General features: G+C 33.9%; 1 protein-coding gene across 13 annotated transcripts in view; it reads left to right on the top strand.

Annotated features, from left to right (window-relative positions):
* DGKB (diacylglycerol kinase beta) overlaps positions 1 to 27,049 on the top strand; it is a 657,175-nt gene that overhangs the window by 220,976 nt on the left and 409,150 nt on the right. For 12 of the 13 annotated variants that reach the window (XR_014815900.1, XR_014815899.1, XM_084977158.1 and 9 more), the window contains 2 exons: positions 22,848 to 22,933; positions 24,628 to 24,717. Coding sequence is in view for 11 of the 13 variants with exons in the window: in XM_084977158.1 (XP_084833284.1) it covers positions 22,848 to 22,933; positions 24,628 to 24,717 (176 nt within the window). In the remaining 2 variants the exon portion in view is untranslated. Of the gene's footprint in view, positions 1 to 17,304; positions 17,346 to 22,847; positions 22,934 to 24,627; positions 24,718 to 27,049 lie in introns of those variants that run through there. The other variant, XM_084977162.1, reaches the window with a different exon arrangement.

Here is a 27,049-nt window from a genome sequence, read left to right as displayed (position 1 = left end):
TTTTTATTCTTTTTTATGGCTGAGTAGTGTTCCATTGTGTGTGTGTATATATATATATATATATATATATATACACCACATATATATGTATATATATACCACATATATGTGTGTGTGTGTGTGTGTGTGTGTGTGTGTGTGTGTACACACACATATATACACCACATATATATATACCACATCTTCTTAATCCATTCATCTGCCAGTGAACATTTAGGTTTTTCCAGGTCTTGGCTATTGTGAATAGTGCTGCAGTGAACATACGGGTTCATGTATCTTTTTCAAGGAAAGTTTGTCTGTGCCCAAGAGTGGGATTGCTGGGTCATATGGTAATTCTACATTTAGTTTTCTGAGGTATTTCCATACTGTTTTTCATAGTGGTTGTACCAATTTACATTCCCAACAAAAGTGTAGGAGGGTACCCTTTTCTCCATACCCCCTCTAGCATTTATTATTTGTTGACTTGTTAATGATGGCCATTCTGACAGAAATGAGGTGGTACCTCATTGTAGTTTTGATTTGCATTTGTCTAATATAATTAGTGATGTTGAGCATTTTTTCATGTGTTTGTTGTCAATCCATCTGTATATCTTCTTTGGCGAGATGTCTATTCAGGTCTTTTGCACATTTTTTAATTAGGTGGGGTTTTTTGTTTTTTGTTTTTTTGCTGTTGAATTGTATCAGTTGTATGTCTATTTTAGAGCTTAAACCCTTGTCAGTTGCATCATTTGAAAGAATTTTCTCCGATTCTGCAGGTTCTTTTTTTTTTTTTAATGGTTTCCTTTGTTGTGCAAAAGGTTATCAGTTTAATTAGGTCCCACTGATTTAAAAGCTCCTCAGTTGATTATGTGGAACCATCATGAAGAACCACTTATTTAGTAAATCAATTACTATATAATAGGTATTACAGACTATATTGATATGCTATAATTAAAATAACTTCCCCACTAAATTTATAAAGATCACTTTGTTTTTTTATGGCCAAACCCATGGCGTATGGAAGACCATGGTCAGGGCTTGAACCTGAGCCACAGCTGCAACCTACGTCATAGCTATGGCAATGCTGGATCCTTTAACCCACTGTGCCACAGTGGGAACTCCAATAACTACTTTAAATTCTTAGACAACCAGGAGACTATTTCACTACCATTTTTACAGGCTGCCTCCTATGGATGAATCAGCAACCTAACTTGATCTTAGTGTCTCAAAGATCAAAATTCAGATTCAGGTTCTAGAGAAGTATCCCAGAGGCCCAGATTTGGCCACATGCCTATCCCAATCTTTGGGTCAATACAGTTGATGTCTTTGTTTGATATACCTACCAAAACTGTATTCAGCAGTATATTTCCTTACAATCATGTAAGGCAAAAACAACAGATGCATTTTTCTTATATATAGTAAACTTTTGATTCCTTATGTAAAGCATATATTCTTTTGTTTGCCCATTTTTATTTTGATTTGTCTTTTTCATGTTCATTTTAAAATCTCATTGTATAAATATTAACAGTATCATTTTCTGTATGTTGCTAATGTTTTCTTCTAGTTTGTTCTATGGGCTTTCAGTTTATGTATTTTCTTTTTTGTCCATATACTCATGTAAAATTTTCATCTGCTAATTCTACAATGAATAATTTTTTGATTTTATGTCTTAGTGAAGCCTTTCCTCAAGCCAAAATTACTGAAATATTCTCATACATCTTTTATAAATTTTACATTTGATTTAAATTTCTAACCTTTAATCTTTAAAGATTGCATTTTTTAAAGAGATACATTGATAAGATGAGGTAGGGATGGAACTTTTTCTCTCAGATTGAAATTTAGTTGCCCCCACAAAAGCTGTTTGATTAGCCTATGCCTAACCACTGATTTGATGTACTTTATATATTTTGAAATAATGTTTATGTTAGACTTTCTCCCTTTCCTTTGCTTCATTGATATATTTGTCAATTTTCAGTATAGACTACTTTATATATTATAACTCCCTAATTATTCCCTCAATATTTAAAAAAATTATTTTAATTTAATTTTAATTTCTTTAAATTTTTTATTATAGTTAACTTACAGTGTTCTGTCAGTTTCTGTTGTATAGCAAAGTAACCCAATTTTACATATATTACAAGAATGTATATATATATATACATTCTTTTTCTCATATTATCTTCCATCATGTCCTATCACAATTGATTAAATATCATTCCTTCTGCTGTACAGCAGGATTTCATTTCTTATCCACTCCAAATGCAACAGTTCTCATCTACTAAACCCAAACTCTCAGTCCATCCCACTCCCCCCACCACTTGGCAACCAAAAGTCTATTCATGAGTTTGTTTCTTTTCTATTAGTAGGTTCATTTGTGCCATATATTAGATTCCAGGTATAAGTGATATCATATGGTATTTGTCTTTCTCTTTCTGACTTACTTCATTTAGTATGAGTCTCTAGTTCCATCCATGTTGCTGCAGATGACATTATCTTGTTTTTTATGACTGAGTAGTATTCCATTGCATATACATACCACATCTTCTTCATCTGTTCATCTGTCAATGGACATTTAGGTTGTTTACATGTCTTGGCTATTGTAAATACTGCTGCAATGAACATACGAGTGTGTGTAGCCATTGGTCTCTATGTCTGTTTTTGTACAAGTACCACACTGTCTTGATTACTGTAGCTTTGTAATATTGTTTGAAATCTGGAAGAGTTATGTCTCCTGCTTGTTTTTGTTGTTGTTGTTGTTGTTGTTTTCCCTCAGGATTGTTATGGCAAATCTGGGTCTTCTATATTTCCATATACATATTTGGATTGTTTGTTCTAGTTCTGTGAAAATTGTCATAGGTTATTTGATAGGGATTGCATTGAATCTGTAGATTGCTTTTTAACAATATTAATTCTTCTAATCCAGTAGCACAGAATACCTTACCATTTATTTGAATCCTCCTTAAAGTCCTTGATAAATGCTTTATAATTCTCAGCATATGTCTTTTACCTTCTTGGTCTGGTTTATTCCTAGGTATTTAATTCTTTTGAGTTAAATCTTAAAGGTATTGTATTTTATATTCCTTTTCTAGTGTTTTATTATTAATATATAGAAATGCAGCTGACTTCTGAATATTAATCTGATATCCTGCTACTTTGCTGAATTTATTGATCCATTCAAGTAGTTTTTGGGTGGAGGTCTTAGGTTTTCACCTGCATAGAGTAACAATTTTAATCTCTTCTTTTCCAAGTTGGATGTTTTTCATTTCGTTTGTTTCACTGATTGCTGTGGCTAGGACTTCCAATACAATGTTGAATAAAAGTGGTGAAAGTGGGCATCCTTGTTTCCTTGTTTTGTTCCAGTTTGAGCACGAAGGCTTTCAGCTTTTCTCTGTTGAGTATTATACTGGATGTGGGTTTGTCAAAAATGGCTTTTGTTATGTTGAAAATTTTAGTGGAGTATATGTTGTACTAGGTTCAAGTGTACAGCAGAGTGGCTCCATTATACATATACATATATCCATTCTTTTTTCCCACAAGGTTACTCTAGAATGTAGAGTAAATTTCCCTGGGCTATGAAGTAGGTTCTTTTGCATCAATTTTGTTAGATTCCTCATATAAATGATATCATATTATATTTATCTTAATCTGACTTATTTCACTTAGTATGATAATCTGTTAGGTCCATCCATGTTGCTGAAAATGGCATCATTTCATTCTTCTTTATGGCTGAGTAGTGTTCTATTATATATACCTTCATCTATAGTTATATATATATATATATATATACCACATCTTCCTAGTCCATTCTTCCATGTCTTAGCTATTGTAAATAGTGCTTCAGTGAACATTGGGGTGCATGTATCTTTTTGAATCATACTTTATATCAAAAAAAGCAACCCCATCAAAAAATGATATGAAGATCTAAACAGACATTTCTCCAAAGACAGACAGATGCCAAAAGTACCTGAAAAGATGCTAGACGTCACTTATTATTAGAGAAATACATATCAGAATTATAGTGAGGTGTCACCTCACGCCAGTCAGAATGGCCATCATCAAAAATTTGACAAAAAATAAATGTTAGAGATGGTGCAGAGAAAAGAGAAACCTCCTACACTGTTCATGGAAATGTAAATTGATGCAGCTACTATGAAGAGCAGTATGGAGATTCCTTAAAGAATTCAGTAGAAAGGTGTTCCCACTGTGGCTCAGCAGGTTATGAACCCAAGTAGTATCAATGAGGATGCAGGTTTGATCTCTGGCCTAACTCAGTGGGTTAAGGATTCAGTGTTGCCTTGAGTTGTGGTGTAGGCTGCAGATGTGGCTTGGATCCTCTGTTGCTGTGGCTGTGGCTTAGGATGGCAGCTGAGGCTCCAATTTGACCCCTATTCTGGGAATATCCATATGCTGCAGAAGTGACTCAAAAAAGCAATTAAAAACAATTCAATAGATCAATACCTTATGACTCAGCAATCCCACTGCTGGCCATATATTCAGGGAAAACCATAATGTAAGAAAATATTCTCTCAAAATTCAGTGACATTTATTCTCCTCGGTGTGTTATTATCTCAAGTTTTTAAAACATGAATTTGAATGTGATTGTATTGAATTTCTAGTTTTCACCTTGATCACTATAGAATGCTCTTTTTCCCTGATTCCACTTCCCATGCTGTATGCCCAGTGGTAGACCTATACTTCACTTATGTTTGAGAAGCTCTTCCTCTGTTTTTATCCAGGAGGCAAATGTCATAGATAGCTGCTCCGAAACGGGACTCTGGGCAGGCTATGCTGTAATCCTTCACTTAATCTCTTGGTGGACCTGGTCACTTGTTGTAACTCCTCCCATTCCTGTTTCTGGCCGTGACCTCCTTAATCCTGGTTCAGCTGGGAACTTGCCTTTTGCAGCAGTTCCCTTTCAGTGTTATGCTTTCCAAGTTCTATTCTGCAAGGTCTCTTTACTAATCTAATACCCATTGTGATTTAATTTAATTTCTATTTTGGTTTTACTTTTATAATACTACTGTAGGTATACTTTTTTAAAAGTAAATATTTTATCTGCCACCTTCATCTTGCCGTTATTCATTCTTTTAATTTCCTTTTTCTCCTCTTTTCCTCTTTGCTATACCACATTTTTAAATCTTTTTGTATGCATCTCTTTTCTTATCCTATCTTTCTTTTTTTCTTACATATGCTTATAGAATAGAAGCTTTTCTCAATGTATTGAATCTCTCCATATCTCTTGTGTGAGTTATCTAGTAAATACCAAAACTCTTTGGTCACTTCACTTTTTATCCTTATTTTCAATACAGAAACACTTTTGTGTTTATTTTCATTGTATCTTCTTACATAAATTCTCTCACTCTTAAGACTGTTTAAAGATGTCTGAAATGAAAGGCTATATCATATATAAGTTGTTTTTTCCTGATGAAGCATATTGTGATATAACTGAATAGATTGCATAGAGGTATAAATTAGTTGCAAAAAATTAACCATAAAATATATATTTCTTACTGGTCTTCAAAAAATGAGTTTTATCTCTCCTTCACAACATTAAAATAAATATGCACATCTTAAGCTGTTATACCAACTGCATATGCTAATGTGACTTATGCAAAGTTAATATCAAGTTTCTTGTATACTTGTAATATTGGTTGTTCCCTTCTGACTGTAAGCTTCATAAAAGTACAGATGGCTGATTCTCTATTATCTCTAAAATATTTAACTAACAAATAACAAGTATTTATTGAATTAAAAAATACACATGATAAATATTTTTAAATTATGTAAATTGTTTTCCAGATTGTTTAGCATAGTTAGGTAAAATGAAGTGTTTGTAAAATAGGTGCTTTATAGAGATCCTTGGTCTCATGTATCTGAACTAAATGTAAACATATAGTTTAAAAAATAAAATTTAACAGTCAACATACAGATTCACATATTCCAAGTATCACACCTATTTCCATAGTAAAGCTTTGGAATATATTCTCCTCAAAATAAATTTGAAATTAGAAAACATATAACATATTTCACAGATTTCATACTTTCTTAATTCAAAATATCATTTTATAACAAAGTTTCTACCATATTTTACTTAAATAAACATCCTCTTGAATCAGAACTTATGACCTACTACATATGTCTCTTGTCATGAAATCTTGTTATGTCAGAGAACTGAAATAAATCCTCAAAATGCTAAGAAAATGTTCATCAAAATTCAACACAGATCTATTGGAAAATTACAGAAAAAAAAAATTTGTGGCTTTGCTAAGGTAAAAATAAAGCTCTCAACTCATCCTTTCAGCCCTAATGATTAATCATAAAATATGATGCAGATGAGTGTGCAATTAAATGTGTGAGGAAAATTCTTTCTCTGGCTTGATCCTAGAGTGAGTGAGTTTGAGAATGGATGTATGCTTCTATATTAACGATCCACAGGTTATACACACAGCAAAAATATAACATGCTTCTACAGTTAACAAAGTCCTATCACTTCCAGCCTTGGGGAAGAATTCCCCCATTTTGGGTATCATAATTCTAAAAGCATCAGCAAATGGATTATGGCTTTAAAGACATGGAAAAATCTGAACTTTTATTATTCATTTCACAGATAAAGAAATAGCTGAATAGCAGTTAGACTATAGAGCCCTGTCTTATTGTTTAAAGGTGATTATTGATCCAAATTCCCTGAACACCCTAGAGAAATAATGTTTTCTCCTGAATTGGCTGTTGGAAATAACTACTTCATTTGCTTATAACCTTATACCCATTTCTTACTTTATTCTATAAAAGTATGGTGTTCCATGGTGGCTTAGTGGGTTAAGGACCCAGTGTTGGTACTGCAGAGATCTGGGTCACTGTTGCGGCACAGGTTCAATTCCTGGCCCAGGAATTTCCACATGCTGCAGGTGCACCCTCCAAAAAAATAAAAATAAAATAAATAAATAAATATATAAATATATATATATATCTTTAATTTATATATGTATTCATATATATGTATATATGTATTTATATAACCCTAATTAGAAAAATAAAGTTTCCAATAACGTATCATACACTATTTTGACTATCCTCAGTTTGCTTATATCTAAGCCTGTCCAGCAAGCTCCTTTGCACAACTTTATTGTCAGCCCCAGGCAGTCAAATAACAGTGTATTACTAATGAGTGAAAATAAGAAAGTTCATAGCAGATGATTATCTCTGGATCATTTAATTATGATAAGATAGTAACCTACTCTTATAATTTAATTAGAAATAATAACAGTGGGCTATTGAATGTAGTCCACACTCAAACAGAATAATGAAACACTAAGTAAAAAATGAAATGGTAGCTTAACAAAAGCAACTGCAATATATAATAATATTAAAAATATAACTTGATTCAGCATATATTAATTCAGTGGCTATCAGATGGCCAGGAAAAAGCCTTAGCACTGCCGATCCACTTTTAACAGAGGAGAGAAACTTTTTTCCCTTATGGCTTTATATTTTAGTGGAGGATGACACACATTAAACTAATGAAATATATACGTATCAGCAGGGAAGGTAACCAGAGTGTATGTTGGTAATGAGTGCTTTGTGATGGTTATTTTAAAAGGCTAGGCAGGGAAGAACTCACTGAGTACAGATATAAAGGAGAAGAGGGACCAAGCCATTAGGTCATCTCACAGAATAATATTTAAAACAGGGGGATGAGCAAGAATAAAAGCATCATGGTGGGGAGGTCCTGTGTTGGCTTAGTGGTAAGGAACCCAACTCGTATCAATGAGGATGCAGGTTCGATCCCTGGAACTGCTCAGGATGTTAAGGATCTGGCATTTCCATGAGCTGAGTGTAGGTCTAGGTCTAGTGTTCCTGTGGCTGTGGTGTAGATGGAGTCTGAAGCTCCAATTTGACCCCTAACCTGGGAGAAAAAAAAAATTACACTGAGGGGCCAGATCACATAGAGTCTTACACTTACTGTGTCCCTAATGATAGATTTACTGAGGGTCTTCTGGTTTATTCCTGGTGTTCCAGCATCTAGCCCAATTTAGCATTAGCATAAGAATTTTATATTTTAAATTTTAGTGTTATTATTAGTTGGTACATTACAATGAACTTGATGGTTTGAGAGCTCTCCAATTTTTACATCCAGCTTCTACTGTAATCCTCCAGTAAGATGTAACACACATACATACTCAATGAACAGAGTTCTCATGTTGACCTATAATCATTTCCTCTGAAATGGAAAAACTTTCTCTTCTCAACCCTTGCCACATACAAGCAACAACTTCTAAAGTATAGTGTACAGAAAATTCAAAGATAAAATTTAACGTTCACTGAAAAACCCTATTGGCCAACTGGTATACTTGTTATGCTGTGACCTATGCCTCACATCTCCTTTTGAGATACAAAGGGGAACAAATAACAGTAATTTTAATGTAGATGAGGAAAATCCTAGGTTATATGTACATTAAGTCTATGTGAGAAAGAGAAGTTGAGCAGTCCTGCCAAGAATGTTTAATGAGTAGTTTGAATATTCTCCTTTCAGTATTTTATAAATTAACCATGTAGTTTATATCTATAAATATCATGTTATATAATGCATTTTTATTTTGCAATAAAGCTTTTCAGCAAATTTGACTCAAAATGAAATACATATTAAATGAAAAATTAAATTCTGAATTGCTATGGTTTTAAAATTGTTGGTAATGAATACATATCTTATATAAAATATGTATCAACCTTTACCATCATTGATGGGCACTCTAGTGATATCACTGACCATGTAAAAATGATAAATACAAATATGCTAAAGAAGCCTCAGTATCTTCATGAAAATTAATAGTGAATTCTCTGCTTGAAGGCAATCATTTAAATAGCAGAAAATCACTTTACAGATCACTCTTTTAATCATGACTTTTCTTTTTTAAAATTATTCAATGAATTTTATTACAGTTATAGTTGTACAACAATTATCACAACGCAATTTTATAGCATTTCTGTCCCAAAGCCCCAGCGCATCCTGCCACCCACCGACCTGTCTCATTTGGAAACCATAAGTTTGTCAAAGTCTGGGAGTCACTATCTGCTCTGCAACGAAGTTCATTGTGTCCTTTTTTTTAGAGTCCACGTGTAAGTGATAGCATGTGATGTTGGTGTCTCACTATCTGGCTAACTTCACTTAGCGTGGTAATATCTAGGTCCGTCCATGTAGCTGCAAATGCCATTATTTCTTTCCTTTTAATGGCTGAGTAATATTCCATTGTGTAAATGTACCACATCGTGTTATTCACTCCTCTTTCAGTGGACATTTAGGTTGTTTCCATGTCTCGGCTATTGTATATAGTGCTGCAATGAACATTGCAGTGCATGTATGTTTTCAAGTTGTGGTTTTCTCTGGATAGATGTTTAGGAGTGGGATTGATAGATCAAATGGTAATTCTATTTTTAGTTTTCTGAGGAATATCCATACTGTTTTCCAGAGTGGTTGCACCAATTCACATTTCCACAGACAGTGTAATAGGGTACCTTTTTCTCCACAGCCTCTCCAGCATTTATCATTTGTAGACTTTTTGATGACTGCCATTATTGCTAATGTGAGGAGGTATCTCATAGTGGTTTTGATTTGCATTTCTCTAATAATGAGTGATGTTGAACATCTTTTCATGTGTTTTTTGGCCATGTGTATGTCTTTTTTGAAAAATTGTCTGTTGATATCTTCTGCCCATTTTTTGATGGGGTTGTTTGGTTTTTTTTTTTTTTTTTTTGGCATGGAACTACAGAAGGTGTTTATAAATTTTGGAGATTAATCCCTTGTCAGTTGCTTCATTTGCAATATTTCCTCCCATTCTGTGGGTTGTCTGTTTTGTTTAGGGTTTCCTTAGCTGTGCAGAAACTTTTAAGTTTAATTAAGTCCAATTTGTTTATTTTTTGTTTTTATTGTCATTACTTTAGGAGGTGGAAGATATTGCTGTGGTTTATGTTGGAGCATGTTTGGACTATGTTTTCCTCTAAGAGTTTTATAGTATCTAGTCTTATATTTAGGTCTTTAATCCATTTTGAGTTTTTGTTTTTTTTTTTGTATGGTGTTAGGAAATTTTCAACTTTCCTTCATGTACATGTGCCTGTCCAGTTTTCCCAGCACCACTTATTGAAGGCACTGTCTTTTCTCCATTGTATATTCTTGCCTCCTTTGTCATAGATTAGTTAACTGTATGTGCATGGGTTTAATTCTGGGTTTTCTATCCTTTTACACTGATCTGGTGAACCTTGCCATTTGCAGTATTTTTATTTCTAGTTGTGGTCTTTTTTTTCTGCCTAGACAAGTTCCTTTAGTATTTGTTGCAAAGCTGGTTTAGTGTTGCTGAATTCTCTTAGCTTTTGCTTGTCTATAAAGCTTTTGATTTCTCCTTCAAATGTGAATGAGAGCCTTGCTGGGTAAAGTAATCTTGTTGGAGGTTTTTTCCCTTTCTTCACATAAGTATGTCATGCCACTCCCTTCTGGCCTGCAGAGTTTCTGCTGAAAAATCTGCCGATAAGCTTATTGGGGTTCCCCAGTATGTTATTTGTTTCTTTTCCCTAGCTGCTTTCAAGATTTTCTCTTTGTCTTTCATTTTGGTCAGTTTGATTAATATGTGTCTCAGTGTATTCCTCCTTGGGTTTATTTTATATGATACTCGTTGCATTTCCTGGATTTGAGTGAGTCATTCCTTTCCCATGTTAGGGAAGTTTTCAGCTATTATCTCTTCAAATATTTTTTCTGTCACCTTCTCTCTCTCTTCTCCTTCTGGCACACCTATAATACAGATGTTGGTGTGTTTAACATTGTCCCAGAGTTCTCTGAGACTCTCTTCATTTCTTTTCAATCTTTTATCTCTTTTTTGTTCTACATCAGTGATTCCCACTAGTCTGTCCTCCTCCTTGCTTATTCATTCTTCTGCCTCCTGTATTCTGCTGTTGGTTGCTCCTAATGAATTTTTTATTTCAGTTATTATATTTTGCAACTCTGCTTGCTTAAGTTTTAAATCTTGTATATGTTTGCTCAATATTTGCTGAGCTCAATGTTTTTCAATTATCAACCTTTGCCTCAGTTTATTTCCAATGTCTTGCATCATCTTCAGCATCATCAGTCTAAAGTCTTTTTCCTGGAGGCTGATAATTTCCAGGTCAATTAGCTGTTTTTCTGGGTTTTTTTTTTTTTTTTCTCCCTTATCTAGGTTATAGTTCTCTGTCTTTTCATTTTTATATGTTTTTGGTGTGGTGTTCTTTTTGCAAACAGTAGAGCTCTAGCCTCTCTTACTTCGGATGTCTGCCCCCCTTGTGGCTGAAGTTAATATGGGGGCTTGCTGTGGACTTCCTGATGGGAGGGACTGGTGCCTGCCCACTGGTAGGTGGGGCTGATTACTATCCCTCTGGTGGGTGGTGCTTGTCTCTGAGTGAGATTAGAAGCAGCTGGGTACCTGGGGGATCTTTAGGCAGCCTATTTCCTGATGGGTGGGGCTGTGATCCCACCTGGATTATTGTTTTACCTGGGGCTTCTCAGTGCTGATGGGTGGGTCCAGATTTTCCCAAAAGGCCACCTCTAGAGGAACACATGCTAATGAATAGTCTAGAGACCTTTGCCTCCAATCTCTTTCCCCCACAATGAGCCACAGTCACCCCCTGTTTTCCTAAGAGATCCTCCAAGAACCACAGTCAGGTCCAACCCAGATTCCTATGGAGCCTCTGCTTTCCCCTGAGACCCAGTTCACATGAAAGCCTGTGTGTGCCTTTCAAGAATGGGGTCTCCATTTCCCCCAGTTCCATGGATCTCCTGCGCACAAGCCCCACTGGCCTTCCATGCCAGATGCTCTGGGAGCTCTTTCTCTCAGAGCCAGATCCCCAGGCATGGTGACCTGACATGGGGCTCAGAACTCTCACTCCTGTAGATTAGTCTCCATGATACAATTATTTTCCAGTCTGTGGTTGTCCACCCAGTGGATATGGTGTTGATTATGTTATATAATCACCCTTCCTATGGTCTTGATGTGGCTTTCTCTGTCTTCTGGAGTAGGATATCTTTTTGAAAGTATCCAGTCCTTTTGGTTGAAAGTTCTTCAGCATTTGGTTGTAATTTTGTTGTTTTTAATGAGAAAAGGTGAATTCCAGACCTTCTATTCTGCCATCTTGATCCTGTCTCCACCCTATATTTTCTAATTGCCTAAATTCCCTGAACATCTGAGGTCCTTCACATCTGCCCCAGCTACTCAGGAAAGATGAACCCCCACTTTTCCGCTTGGTGAACACAGCTTTCAAAGCCCACTTCTCAGTCACCTCCTCTATGAAGCTTTCCAAGAGCTTCACTGTATTCTCAGTGCCCCACACTCAGCAATATTCCAAAATTGTTTGTTTGATTTTTCACTTAGAACAAATGAGACTTTTAAATTTTCAAGTTTCTCTATGTGTGTTACAAGTGACATAATAGTAAGGTTAAAATGTTGCCTCTACTAGCAAAATAACTTTACAAAAATCAAGTAACCTTATTTTTACATCAGAGTAATCAGAATGTTTTAAATAGAAAATCTATCTATTTAAAAATGATTTGAGTATATGCAATTTGTGGACTCCAGATCAAGCTTTTGGAAGTCCATTTGGATGATGATAAAACATTGGATATTATTGATAATGTTATCATAAACTTATTTAAAAGGTTCAGCACTAAGTTTCAGTTATTTATTCCTGAGGTGATAATTTGAATATAAATTTTAATAGAGCAGATCATGACAAAACCATGTTTTTTTTTTCCTCTAAAGTTAGAAACATACAGCTACAAATACATGCTTTGAATTGTTTGTGGTCTGCTCATAAATCATGATTGCTTTCAAAGATACTTTAATAGTCTATGAATTAAAATGAAAGCCTTAATTTTCAAGTTGTATGCATATGCACATTCACACACACATTCACAAATTATTCAATCATTATCTTACTGATTCTGTAGTCCCTGAGGGATAATTGGGGGGGGGGTATAATTCCTTAAAGTCTCTACCCTTTACCAAACGTGTTCGCTGACTTTATCCACTAACTTGAAGAATTGAAAGACCATTCACTTTCCCATCCCCTCTGACAATGCATTATTTCAAGCTGTCTGACATTTCTCATTTAATCACTTTTCTAGCCTCCTATATCCTCCCTTCCTACGTATTAACTCTTCACTCAGTTCCTTTTGTGTTTGTCTCCAAATTCATCAGCAAATTAATTTTTACCACATCCTCAAAATTCAACTCAAGTGTCTTCACTTATATTTAGCCCACTCCAATATTCATTCTCCTCTAGTTATTCTGTGTTACCTCTTATCAGGGAAAACATCCCTGGGTGACCTGTTTTGTCTTCCTTCTCAGTTAGATACTTGATGGCATGGATTCCATATAGCTTTTAAATCTTTGGAATCTAACCCAGTTCCTGGTACATAGTTGTAGTTAATAAATGCATATTAAATAAGTGAATCAATATAGGTGCTATACCAGTCATAAAATTATTTTTCTAGGCATGTGGATTTTCTAATAAGTGTATCTTTCTTGTACATAGGTATTCTTTTTATTTGATACTAGTCAGAGTCACTTTTTTCTCTTATAGATGTCTAGATGCATTTCCTAATTCAAAATGCCTTTGTAATTCTAATTCTGAAGTTAACGTGGTAAAACAATCTCACACATATAAAACTCATCCTTTTTATTAATAGTAAAAGCACTAGGATAACATAATGTATTTGAGTAGTTTTGCCAAACAGACCCAAACAAACTAATTACTTTTGCTGCTACATTTTGGGGGTTAATTTTAGACTATCCTTTGCACCGTAGACTATACCTCTTTGCTTTCCAACTGCAGGTATTGAGAATAAGTATGAGTTATTCCAAGTTAGCGTCTTTGAAAGATCAGGAAATATGTGTGATTTCTGGTTAAAGTATATCTTTTATCAATTTTTTCACTTCATTCTTTATTTCAAAATTGTTGGTCAGTTCTATTTGTGTTGTAGTCATGGAATTTATAAACTGAAAAATATTTTTAATTGCATATACAAATATATAGATGTATGTGTGTTTGTAATACACATATATACATATATATTATTTTACCTAACATATTCACATACATTAGTACTTTGAGGGATGGAGATACATGTACATGACCATAAATTTGACTACATATTTTTAGCATTAATTATGGAATGTAAATACTGGTCAAATTAATTTCCTCTCATTCTTATGCAGAAAACTCTTGCATTTATAGATGAGAGAAAATAATAACAATGTTCTTCATTTATGTTCTTCAGTTACTTGGCCCTTAAATACTAATTTTCTGCATTTATATGCACATATATATGTATTTAAAACTTCCTAAAATAGTAGTATTTTCCATATAACAGAAAACATTTATATTTTAAAGTAAGATCTTTTAAAAATGTTTTATTGTACTTTTATTAAAAGTGAAATCATGAATACTTTCAATAAAAGGTCAAGACTATTTTAACTAAATACTACTTGTTTTCATTCACTCAAAAGTAACTTGAGAGAATTTGACATACATTTTAAGACATTAATTTTCCAAAAATTATGTGCACCAGTCAAAAAAAAGAGCAAATATTTGTTTCACTTTACAGAGCATATATACTGCCTTATTTCTAATTCATTTTATACTGGGGAGAATATTAAAAGTTATTTAATGAGATAACATATAGGCTTCCCAGCAGTAAATAGTCTCTTGTTTTATCTATTATTCTCTCTTTGTCATTTTATTCTGCCAATCTCCATTTTTCTTATGAAATATATATATGCATATGAGATTTTTTTTAGATTTCCAGAGATAATGAAATTAATGTTTCAAATATTAATGGTTCATCTGGATATATATTTTCCCTAATACTCTGAAAGTTACTTCTGGATATGATGAGCACAGTGTTAAATTTTACCAGGTTCATAATGATGAGTCAAATAACATTTTTTTATAGATGTTCCACTTGTCTACATGAAATGCCCCCTACAAGTGTAAATTCCTCTTTCATAAAATATCCTTACAAGACTAACTAAGTTTGTCGAAATACCTGCACTTTCTAATTTATCTAAACTTTATAACTTGTTGGCAAAATAGAGTACTTCTGTAATTAGTCTTACTTTTTGCTGAAATGAGGAAGGCATGTTGCAGTTGATAAATCATCACTTTGAAGATGACATTATTAAAATCCATAAAAAGGATCACGTATATCATTTTTAATGTATAGTATAGAAAAAGACTTGGGGGGCATAATTTATTCATGCATAGAATTCTTTTCAAATTGGCTTCAGCAGCAACAGTAATAATCCCAATGACACAAAGGCATGTGTAGATGCAGTCTGAGTAATAGAAAACAAGATGGAAGGTATTAAGAATCATCTTTCTTGGATTTCCCATGGTGGCGCAACGGAAACCAATCCGACTAGGAAACATGAGGTTGCAGGTTTGATCCCTGGCCTCGCTCAATGGGTTTAAGGGTCTGGTGTTGTCCTGAGCCGTGGTGTAGGTCGCAGATGAGCCTTGGATCTGGCATTGCTGTGCTTGTGGCATAGGCCGGAAGCTATAGTTCCAATTTTACCCCTAGCCTGGAAACCTCCATATGCCAAGGGTGTGGCCCTAAAAAGTCAAAAGAAAAAAGAAAAAATATTTTTTCTAGACCAAAACAAACAAACAAACAAAAAAAAGTTTCAAAAACAATGGTAACATCACAAACCAGAAAATTCTGCCTGAATTTAATGAGACAGTTGTGAAGCTATCTAATCTTATAACTGTAAGAATAGTATGTATCTATGTACATTCAAGTGTGAGTATGAATTGACTTGAGTAATAGGAGATAAGTATGCTTATCTGGCTTAGAATGTTTAAATCAATGTGTAGACCTTTCTTAAGGCAAGCTTTTGGAGTAAACTATTTTTTTCTAAAAAATATAAGAGGAAACAGAGTTGATGACCTATGATAAAGTAGTTTTTGATCCCTCAACCTTGTGTTTTTTCAATACAAGGAATGAAGTGTAGAATTAAATGAGCATTCACCCTGAATCATTATGCTAACAAATTTTCAATCTTATCTTGGTTTCCTTTAAGTATCAGAGAATATAATTTTATAATATATAACATACAAATATACACTTTTTAGTAGCTATGAATTTATTTATATGTTCAAGCTAATACATTAAAATTATATTTATAAATGATAGTATCATCTCCTTTGAATAATAAAATGTGAGATTGGAATAAAAAGAAATTCCTGCATATTGTCATTTAAGAAATCTGATTATAAGACATTTTCCAAGATAATGGAATCAGTACTGCAGTTTTTCTTCTTAAGTTTTTCTAGTGTGCTTTTTAAGTACTGTTGTTTGGTTCAGATGAACACTTCCTAATTTGTCTATATCAGTTTTATCCTAAAATTTATTTAAAATGGAAAGTAGACTTCTAAACTTAGAGGAAATATCTTGATTTTCTTGTAATGGTATTAAGCATCATAAACTTACTGTCCACTTTTTTTAGAGTGTGCTGTAGTGGTGGCTGTTGAGCAAAAGTGACAAGAAGACATTCAATAGGTGAAAAAGATAGTATACAGTACTAAAGCTTCTACAGAGGGGAATCTTTTCAGATACTCCTCATTCCCTCATCCTCCCTATCCTTAGGATGATTTATGAAGTAGGATTCACATCTGCTGGTCTTTGCAGCCCCATGAATGAAAGGTCAATGCTCACAAAAAGCCCTGGATTTTGACTTCTGCCAGGTCTCTTGAATTCATTTGTTCTCTTTCAGAGCTGTTTGCCTCTGTACTTTCGGCCCCACATGCCGTAAATAGGTCTCCCAATAATTTCAGATTGGAGATAGCAGAACTCTTGTCACTTTCCATCCAGCTTTGCTTGTTCGAAAATTGTCTTTTTGACTATTTTGCCAGAACATTGTGGATGGTGGAGGTGATAAAAATGGAAGAGTGATATTTAGAGCTACAAAATATATATACTGCTTTTAATAAGTAGAAAATAATTCAATTAATGGTGACCTCTGAATAGTACAATGTGATTTACATATGCATTTTGTTTATTCCTTAAAACAGCTCAAGAAAGCAGGTGGTATTAAGTCCATTTTAAGGATAAGGAATCTGAAGCTCACAATGGTAAAATAATTATCCAAGGGATGAATGAAATTAGTAATGAAAGAATCTCTAGGGAAAACTGCATGGATTGAGTGGATTGAGAAGTTAAGATAGAGAGGTCAATTTTTCAGTCCATTTAGCAGTCAATTTACAGAGAGTAAGCTGGTCTGACAGTCACATGGGGTTTATGTTTGGGGGTAGGATGCTGCCGAAGAACCAAAGATGACAATTTTAAAAGAAAACAAGAATGAATAACAGATGAAACATCATCATGGAGTAGAAGAGCAATGGTGAGTCACGTGGATGGTTAGGCTTTCACCAGAAACAATTATGGTAAACTTTTCAGCTCAGTGGTACACTTTTAAACTACTGGCATATTTTGAAAAGCTTTTGTAAACCTCAATGACAACGTCTTTAAAAATTTAAGGGATAAACAAATTAATGGACTATATAACCAGTAAAAACTGCTTTAGAAAGAATTAGAAAATATGATTGTTTTCAATAATTATTAAAGGAAATGAAATCATTATTTAATACCTCTTAATTTTAAAAAAAGGAATAAAAGACTCACCAGAAATTGGAAAGTTGATATGCAAATCTACCAGGTTATGTTATTTCCAAAATTATACAGATGCCTCCCAAAAAATGGAAAACAAGAGGTTCCTCTGCACTGCATTTTATGAGGGAAAATAATTTTGATAAAAAATTAGAGGTGGTATGAAAAAGAAAATTAGTACATCTACTGTGTTCATGAATATAGATGAAAAACTTCTAAACAACATATTAGCAGACCAAACCCAATCTCTATAAAAATATTAATAAAGGTCCAATTTATGTATATGAAATTATTGTAAGAATGGTTTAATAACAGCAAAATATATAAATGATACTACATTACCAATTAAATGAAATCAACTATATGAATAAATCAAAAGATGCAGAAAAATTAACATGATTCAGAATGAAATGTCCTTCTCTGTAATAGGAAAACAAGAAATATTTATTAGCCTTATAAATGGTATCACTCAAAAAAGAAGAGAAAAAGGAAGTCCCCATAACAAACATCATCCTAGGTGGTGGAATTCTAGAAATATTCCAATTAAATTCAGGAACAAGATATTGATGTTCTCTATGAATACTCTGATTCAACAAAGGATTCAAGCTCTGGCCAGCACATAGGATGGGGAGAGAGATAACAGTTACAAGGATTGATGAATACTAATAGTACCATTGTACTAGCATATGATACAATTGGTTACATAGAAATCCTCATGAGTCCCCAATCAAAATCTAAGCAGTAAAAACAGAAATTAGCACAACATTGTAAATCAACTATACTTTAATAATAGAATAAATTATTGTAAAAAACACAGGGAACTATATACATTCTCCTGGGATATATATGTATATCTGAGTCACTTTGCTAAACAGCAGAAATCGACGCAACATTGTAAATCAACTATATTCTAACAAAAATAAATAAATAAAATCTATACAATAGAAAGCAACAGGAGTAATGTGACTGTTTACAAGGTCAGTAAATAAAAGTCAAATGTATTTGTATGTGCCACCTATGAAGCATTAATTTTAATTTAAAAAATTTTTAAAAATTTAACATACTAACACAAATGATAAAGCAAGAATAAACAAAGTGTATATAAGACCTGCAAGCAGAATTTTTTTTAATTTATTGAGGAACTGTAAAGAATAAGTAAATTGACAAATCCTATATTCATGGATGAGGAAATAAGTAATATTGTACGGATATTATTTCTTCTGAAGTTGACCAGTGAGTTTCATGCAACTCCAACTTTTAAAAACTTATAATTTTTGGTTTTATTTTTACTTTTATGGAATATGACATGTTAACTTTAAAATGTATTTAGAAAAGCAAAGAAGAAATACTAGATAAGATTTTTTCATGCTTAGTGAAATATGGACTAACTATAAAGCCATAGTACTTATAGGAGTGTGGTAGTGGTGCAGAGATGGGCAAATTCATGAATAAAATAGTGTCCAAAAAGAAGACTACATCCATATGGAAATTTGCTTTATGATGATTTGCATGGTAGAAAGTTGAATTATGTAATAAAAAAAGATGGTTTTATAAATGAAGAAAAAAATTGGTGCACAGAAGCCAAAAGGAAGGAAAAAAGGAAGCAAGAAAAGAAGAAATGGGGAAAGTGAAAGGGAGAGCAGAGGACATAGAAAGGCAGTGAAGAAAGAAAAAGAAGAAAGGGATCCCTACTTACTATCGCTATAGAATATTGTGAGCATTTTGTATATATCATGTGTTCACCTCTATTACAGTACCTCATAGCATCCCGCCACATCACCACAAAAAGATTCTATGTTAAAAATAAAACTGAAAAGAGAGTAAATGTGAATTCTCTTTTGACTACTGGAGAAACAAATTTTTTTCTTATGTAAAACTATCTAAAGTGCTCGCCATTTATCACAAGATTGATAATCCTGAATACATTAAAATTAATATCTTGTTTATTACAATACATTTTAAGGAAAGCAAAAGAAAAAAATTTTTAACTGTAGAAGGTATTAGTAAACGACAACAACAACAACAAAACCCAAAAAGGATTAAAATCAGCAAGTAATGGGAGTTCCCTTCGTGGCTCAGCAGTTAACAAACCCAAGTAGGGTCCATGAGGGTACGGGTTCAATCCTGGCCTCGCTCAGTGAGTTGGGGATCCAGCATTGCTGTGGCTGTGGCTTAGGCTGGCAGGTGTAGCTCTGATTCAACCCCTGGCCTGGGAACTTCCATATGCTGCAGATGCAGCCCTAAAAAGCAAAAAATAAAAATAAAAAAATTTTTAAAATCCACAAGTAAAGAATATTTACCAATAAAATGGAGTAAAGATATGAAAAGGCATTTTACAAATGAAGAAATACATGAAATTAAAAAGTGTGACATTAGAACTTTTAGAGAGGGTGGGCTCAGCACAATTTTTTCCACATTCCTAATGGGTAGATGTTTGGTATAATTTCTTTAAGAAACCAATTGGCATTATCTGGAAGTATTGCATGTAAGTACACACTACTTGGAAAGCAGTCACTCTCCTTGAGTGCTAGAATGTATGTACAATAATGAATTTTTTATAAGAACATAAAACTAATCCATCTAAACATCCACTGGCATGGATTTTAAAAGACATTTTCACATACATGATATTAAACACAGCAGTAGAAATAACTCCAACCACGCATGGACAGAAATTCACCTACTACATGTAGGAATCTTAGTAACAATGTTAAGAAATAGTAAAATACAAACAATGTGTTATTTATGGCATGCTTGATAACCTGAAATTCAGAATAGTGCTTGCCTTTATTAATGAGGAAGGGGTGGTATAGGGAAAAAATACAGAAATATACTTAAGTTGTTAGAAATGTTCCACTTTTTGAGATGGGCAATTAGTACATAGGTGCTTACTATATTATACATAATATTAAAAACCAATAATAGTCGAAGAAAATATTGCAACATGTCTAACAAAAGGTAAATATCCATAATACAATAATACTTAGGGAAATACAGGAAAATTTCATGTTCTAAATATTTGTATTTATTATTGTCTGGTAGTGCTGTTCCAGTTATTTTTATATGTTTCTATTATATTTATGCCCTCTTTATAGTATATTAACCAAATGTTTTTTCAATGATGCTAATTTAAATGAAAAATATCACCCATAATATGTAAAGAGTTCAAAAGATAATAATAAAATACAATTCATGGAAAAGACGGACAAAGCTTTGACAATGCACATATATGTAAAACTGCAAATCTATTTTCAACCCACTTATAAACAGGGAATTGTGATTTTTTTTTTTTTGTCTTGTTGCCTTTTCTAGGGCCGCTCCTGCAGCATATGGAGGTTCCCAGGCTAAGGATCTAATCGGAGCTGTAGCTGCCAGCCTATGCCAGAGCCACAGCAATGCAGGATCCGAGCCGTGTCTGCGACCTGTACCACGCTCACGGCAACGCCGGTACTTAACCCACTGAGCAAGGGCAGGGATAGAACCCGCAACCTCATGGTTCCTAGTCGGATTCATTAACCACTGCGCCACGACGGGAAATCTGAAAGTGTGATTTTATAGTAACAGGATCATGGCATTTTTCACTTATTGCAGAAATATCATAAAGTTGTTTATATGCAGTGTTTTGGAGTTTCAAGGAAATGAAACATTTTCTACAGTGGGAGCCATACAAAGGGTTATATGATGTCTTAGTAGAACGTTTCCTTTCTAGATTAGCCTTCAAAACATAATACAGTTTTTCACATAAGTGTATTCAAATAATGTTAACTACAAAAGTTTATTTTTTGTGATAGTGAAACCCTAGAAAGAGCTTAGAAGTGCGTGAAGTGACTTTTTCAATTATGGAATGTACACTTATTTAATGCATTCACTTATAATCCTGATACATACACTCACAGAAAGATCGCTGACATTTTTGTCAAAAAACACACATAAATTAAAAGGATGTGTAACACAATCCCATTTATGTTAAAAATATGTGTGCGATAAAATTTACATGTGTTCATTTATGTATGTAATCATATGGAAAATGTCCTTGGATGACTGCATATAGTTGCCACTTCGTATCTGTAGAGAATTGGTTCCAGAACTCTCCAGACATCAAAATCTACAGATGCTCTAAGTCCCTTACCTGAAATGGCATAGTGTTTGTGTATACTTTAAATCACCTTGAAATTACTTATAATACCTAAGACAATATAAAGGCTATGTAAATAGTTGTAAATATAATATAAATGTTCTATGAACAGTTGCAGCTCAAGAAATTAAAAATTTTTTTAAACTTTCTGGCTTTTTAGAAATATATATTTTCAATCCCAGTTTGGTTGAATCTGCAGATGAGGAATTCGCAGATAAAGAGGGCCAACTATATTGTATTATTACTGTTGGTTATCTCTAGGGCAAGAAAGGTGAATATTCCAAATATTCTGTCCTGTTTCAACTTTTTGCAAGAAAATGGGCATGTGTGCTTGTATAACTGGCTGATTCCCTGCCTTGTAATTTTCCCCAAGGTAGGTGACATTATTAAGCACGCTGCAAACAGTAGCAGAAGAAGCAGGGGGCATTTATCACAGCTGACCCAACACTTAGTCTTGGGTATTCCTGGGTGGCAAATATTGCCAGACAGGTCAAAAGACAAGGGGAAAGCTGGCTTCTATTTGCAAATTCAAATTGCAAATTGAATTTGAAATTGAAACATTGGAAACAGTTGGCTAGAACCCCAATGCAGCCTGATCAATTTCTCCCAGTAATGGAGAAGGCAGAAAACTCTCAAAGACATACTTACTGGCCTAATAGTCACATTTATTTAATTATTCCAAAGAGAAATGTGGGTTAATAAAAATAAGCAAATGAAACAGTGTTATATACAACGCTAAATTCACTCTGGATTATGTGAACTGCATATCACATCTAGGAGCATGTCTTAATGAAAATTACTATAACTCATTACTTTCATTTTTTCAACTGTAAAATTGATAAAAGGAAATAGATAATATTTATTATGGAATATATAATGACAACATTTTTAAATTAAGACATTAATACTTTTATTTTAGAATTTCATTCTGGATAAGAATTTAATATTTTTCAATAAAATCAAAATCTTTCATTAAATGAAATGCTAATAAAAAAGTAAAAATGTACTCATTTTGAAATACCAATCATGTGCCATAACATGCTTATTTTTCAGGTTAAACTTTTTCCGTGATGTTCCTGATTTCAGAGTGTTAGCCTGTGGTGGAGATGGAACCGTGGGGTGGATTTTGGACTGCATAGGTAATGAAGACACATTTTTAACATGGCTGGGATGAGAGTGGTAACCTAAATTCTATGTATTTAATGAATTCATACATTTGGGCGCTACATTTATATAATTAGATGTCTGGCATGTTACACACTTTTACTTGTTTAATTTATTCTTCTATATTTCAAATCTTTGACAAAAAAAATTATAAGTATTTAGAAATCCTTCTTTTCTCTTCATTTCTCATGGGATTTGATAAACCCTCAGATATTTCCAAAACTGCACTGATTTGTTAAAAGCAGGTCCTTCACAAACAGGAAAGAGTAAATTCAAAAGTTTTGCTGTGTACATATGTTGAAGCAACTTTTCTTTAATCAACGTGGTTCAGAATATTCTATCTTTTCTTACCCTAAAAAAAATTCAGATTAAAAATGAATACCTATTTTCAGCCCATTTTTGATAAGCATCTAAAAACTTTATGAACATGTTTTTACAAACAAGAAAAACAGTGAAAATTTTATTCTTTGTCCTTCTAATAAACAAAAATGTCAGTAGTATTAATATATTTTAAGGAGAAAACTAGAATTCAAGAATTACAAAAATTAAAGAGTTGCTTTAACAGTGTCTGAGGGCTTGTAAGAATTACAGCAGTAGGATATTGTTGGTTTGCATTAGTCCCCAGAATCTAAGCCTTGGCTACTATGCCGTGGCAGATCCCTACATAATTTCTTCCCATTCTTTTTTATTTTATTTTTATTTTATTTTTTTAGGGCCGCAGCTGTGGCATATAGAGGTTCCCAGGCTAGGGGTTAAATCAAAGCTGTAGCTGCCTGCCTACGCCAGAGCCACAGCAACATGGGATCTGAGCCTCGTCCATGTCCTGCACCACAGATCATGGCAAAGTAGAATCCTTAACCCACTGAACAGGGCCAGGGGTCGAACCTCCATCCTAATGGATGCTAGTCGGGTTCATTAACCACTGACCCACGATGGGAACTCCTCCCACCCCAGTCTTAAACGCAGACACCTACTTACTTTGAGGAGCCCAGAAGGGGAAAAAAAATAAAGTAATATATGTTTGTGAGATTTATTCAAGGTGTATAATGATTCACACAAAAGCATTTGGAATTTCAGTGGCAGATGTCTTTACTGAACCCAAACCCTGTTATATAAAGTTGTATTTCAAACAAAACCTGATGATCCCTTCCGTTGTTGACTCTGACACAAGGCAGCACTATAGGTAGGAGCAGCACATTCATTGTCCACTCTTGACTAACTTTTAGAATTCCACTGTTTTCAAAATATTTTATTCCTTATAGTAAAATATACCTCAAGTTGATGTTGCAAAAGTACTTCATGTATCAACCTACTCCTCCACTCTGGTGACATTCCTGAATGTATATTCCTATGTTGCATATACTTGCATCCTTGAGAATTTCAATGGCCTTAAATCAAACTTGCCACAATTTTTAACTGGGTTAACATACTGAAATAGCTTTTCTCATGCCTAAGTCTTGAAAATCCCCATCATTCTTTGTGAATTATGATATTCACTTGTATTTTGGAAATTGCCATAGGTACATACAAATTAATCATAATTTATAGTTGTATATATCCATAAAATATAACTTTCTAAGCACCTAGTCGAGTTCCTTTATGTAATGTATGTTTTTATTGTTGTACTGTGATCAAATTTTTATTTTATTTTAATTTTTCAATTCTACAGAAAAGGCTAACATAGTCAAACATCCTCCAGTGGCTATTCTGCCTCTTGGGACCGGCAATGATCTAGCAAGATGCCTGCGATGGGGAGGAGGTAAAATAGTTAAAACAACAATGAAAATCTTAAAAACAGATATATAGTACAGAGTATCCTTCCCCACCAAAATTTCTTCACTGCACGACAACTTCTATGTGATTTTTACAAATATAATTGTCATTAGCTATATACAGTGTATAATTTTGAACAGTTATCTGGGGTAGAGAAACAAATGGTGGACCAAGACTTGGACTGTGAGTGCTAATTACATATTTAATGGGGCAGGAGAGCTTCTAACCCTCTCTGGTTTTTGGACCTGTAACTTAAGAAATGAGATATATATGAGTTAACTCTAAAATAATGTTCTGATTTTTGGAGTTCCTTGTGATGGAGCAGGTTAAGGATCCATTGTTGTCACTACAGTGGCCCAGGTCACTGCTGTGGTATGGATTTTATCCTGGCCCAGGAACTTCCACCTTCTGTAGGTACAGCCAAAAAATAAAATAAAATAACTCAGATTCCTAATCTCTGAGCTGTTTGGATAAAAAACACAAAGTTAAAATTTGATAAGCTAACAAGTGACTTGTCCAGGAATGAGTACATGAAGTACCACATTTTCTGAGACCCACTTTACAGTAGGTAGTGTGTTCTGCTTTGGGATACAGGAATAAGAACAGAAAGAAAACACAATCTTCTTTTAAGTAGGGGCTTAAATTCTAGTGGAACATTAGGTCCTATATAAATTGTGAGACTTCCTATTGACAAGAAAGATGACAATCAGCATAATGAACAACCTCATCTAGGAACTGACTGGAAGCCATAGGGAGGTGGATAATGACAGAGCCATTTAGAAATGAGGGTGGACTTTATAAGCAGAGGGGATATTAGGACCCAGAGGTAGGAAGGCACTAGACATACTGAAAGAACTCAAAATGGAATAGTGTAGATGGAACAGTTGAGTAAGCAGAGAATATTTCAAGATCAGATCTTAAAATAATTTGATGCATCATTAATAGTTATCCTTACGCGAAGATATCAAAGAAAAGAAAACCATATTTTGCTAAAGAAGCAAGAACTGAATTCTGAGTATTTTTAGCCTCTAAGTTTACTTGGGGAAGTCCAAGAAGTATCTACCATGAGAGTGTGAATCAGAAGCCTTTGGGGAGCTTGTTAAAAAATGTGGTGGACTGACCTCACCTCAAATATGCTGAATGGAATCCCTAGAGCTGGGTTCTGAGCAGTTGATTTTATTTTTAATAAACTCCCTAACTAACTCAATTTACAACAAAATTTGAGAACAATTGTTCCACAAGTACCTGGGTAACTTGTGAACTCTAAGATGTATATATGTATTTGTGTATATGACAGAATTTGTGACCAAGTTAAAAACTTCATATATGATACATTTATAATTTTCATTAAGGATTTAATTTAGTAAAAGAATATTGGAGTTCTCATCATGGCTCAGCTGAAACGGATCTGACCATGAGGTTGCGGGTTCAATCCCTGGCCTTGCTCAGTGGGTTAAGGATCCGGCATTGCTGTGAACTGTGGTGTGGGACACAGACGTGTAGCTTGGATCTGGTATTGCTGTGGCTCTGGCATAGGCCGGCGGCTATAGCTCCGATTTGACCCCTAGCCTGGGAACCTCCATATACTACAGGTGTGGCCCTAAAAATTACCAAAAAACCTAAGAATATTATAAACTATTGAGTTAAACTGTATAGAATCTACATATAGATATAGGTAGGATGAGTCATTGTTTATGGGATGCTCATATTTGTCAGTATTTATATATGGGTATTGACTGAATGGAAGGGAATCATGCATATGGCTTCTTATATAGTTCTCTGGAAAATAATTTTGATATTTGAAAGTTAATAATTTTATTTTGGTTCTAAGCTAGCAAATGACTTAAGTCTCAAAATTGATATGGAATTCCATTTGGGGGAATCTCTTACTATTTCCTTATAAAACAGTTTTAAAGATATAACCATGGCCAAAGACACATGGATTATAGTATATGTCAAAGTTTATGTTGATGACAAACTCTTGTCTAGCATGTGTTAGCGCTGTTCTAGTTGCTGCATATAGAGTAAGAAAATAAAGTGTCCATCCTCTTTTGGAGATTACATTTTCACTGAGTACAGAGAAAATAAATCATTGAAAAATTAACTATATAATTACAAAATAAAATCAAGGCTATGTATGAATCAAACAGTGCATTTTTAGAGGATAACAGAAGGAAACTATTCAGCTAGATGGTCAATAGGGCCTCGTGGATAAAGCAACATTTAAGCTGGATTTAAAACATGAGGAAGGAAAAATAGCTCTCTGTATTGGAAGGAGTGAAGGAAGGCTGATGAGACTCTAAGGAGTCTTGAGGTGG

The sequence above is a fragment of the Sus scrofa genome, chromosome 9 (genome assembly GCF_054392235.1).
Source record: "Sus scrofa isolate SSC_HxYL_T2T_F1_AM1 chromosome 9, Sscrofa_HxYL_maternal_Yorkshire_Landrace_v2.0, whole genome shotgun sequence".
Taxonomy (NCBI): Eukaryota; Metazoa; Chordata; class Mammalia; order Artiodactyla; family Suidae; genus Sus; species Sus scrofa.
The sequence above is the reverse complement of the archived record's forward strand: the minus strand, read 5'-3'. Positions and strand labels throughout refer to the sequence as shown.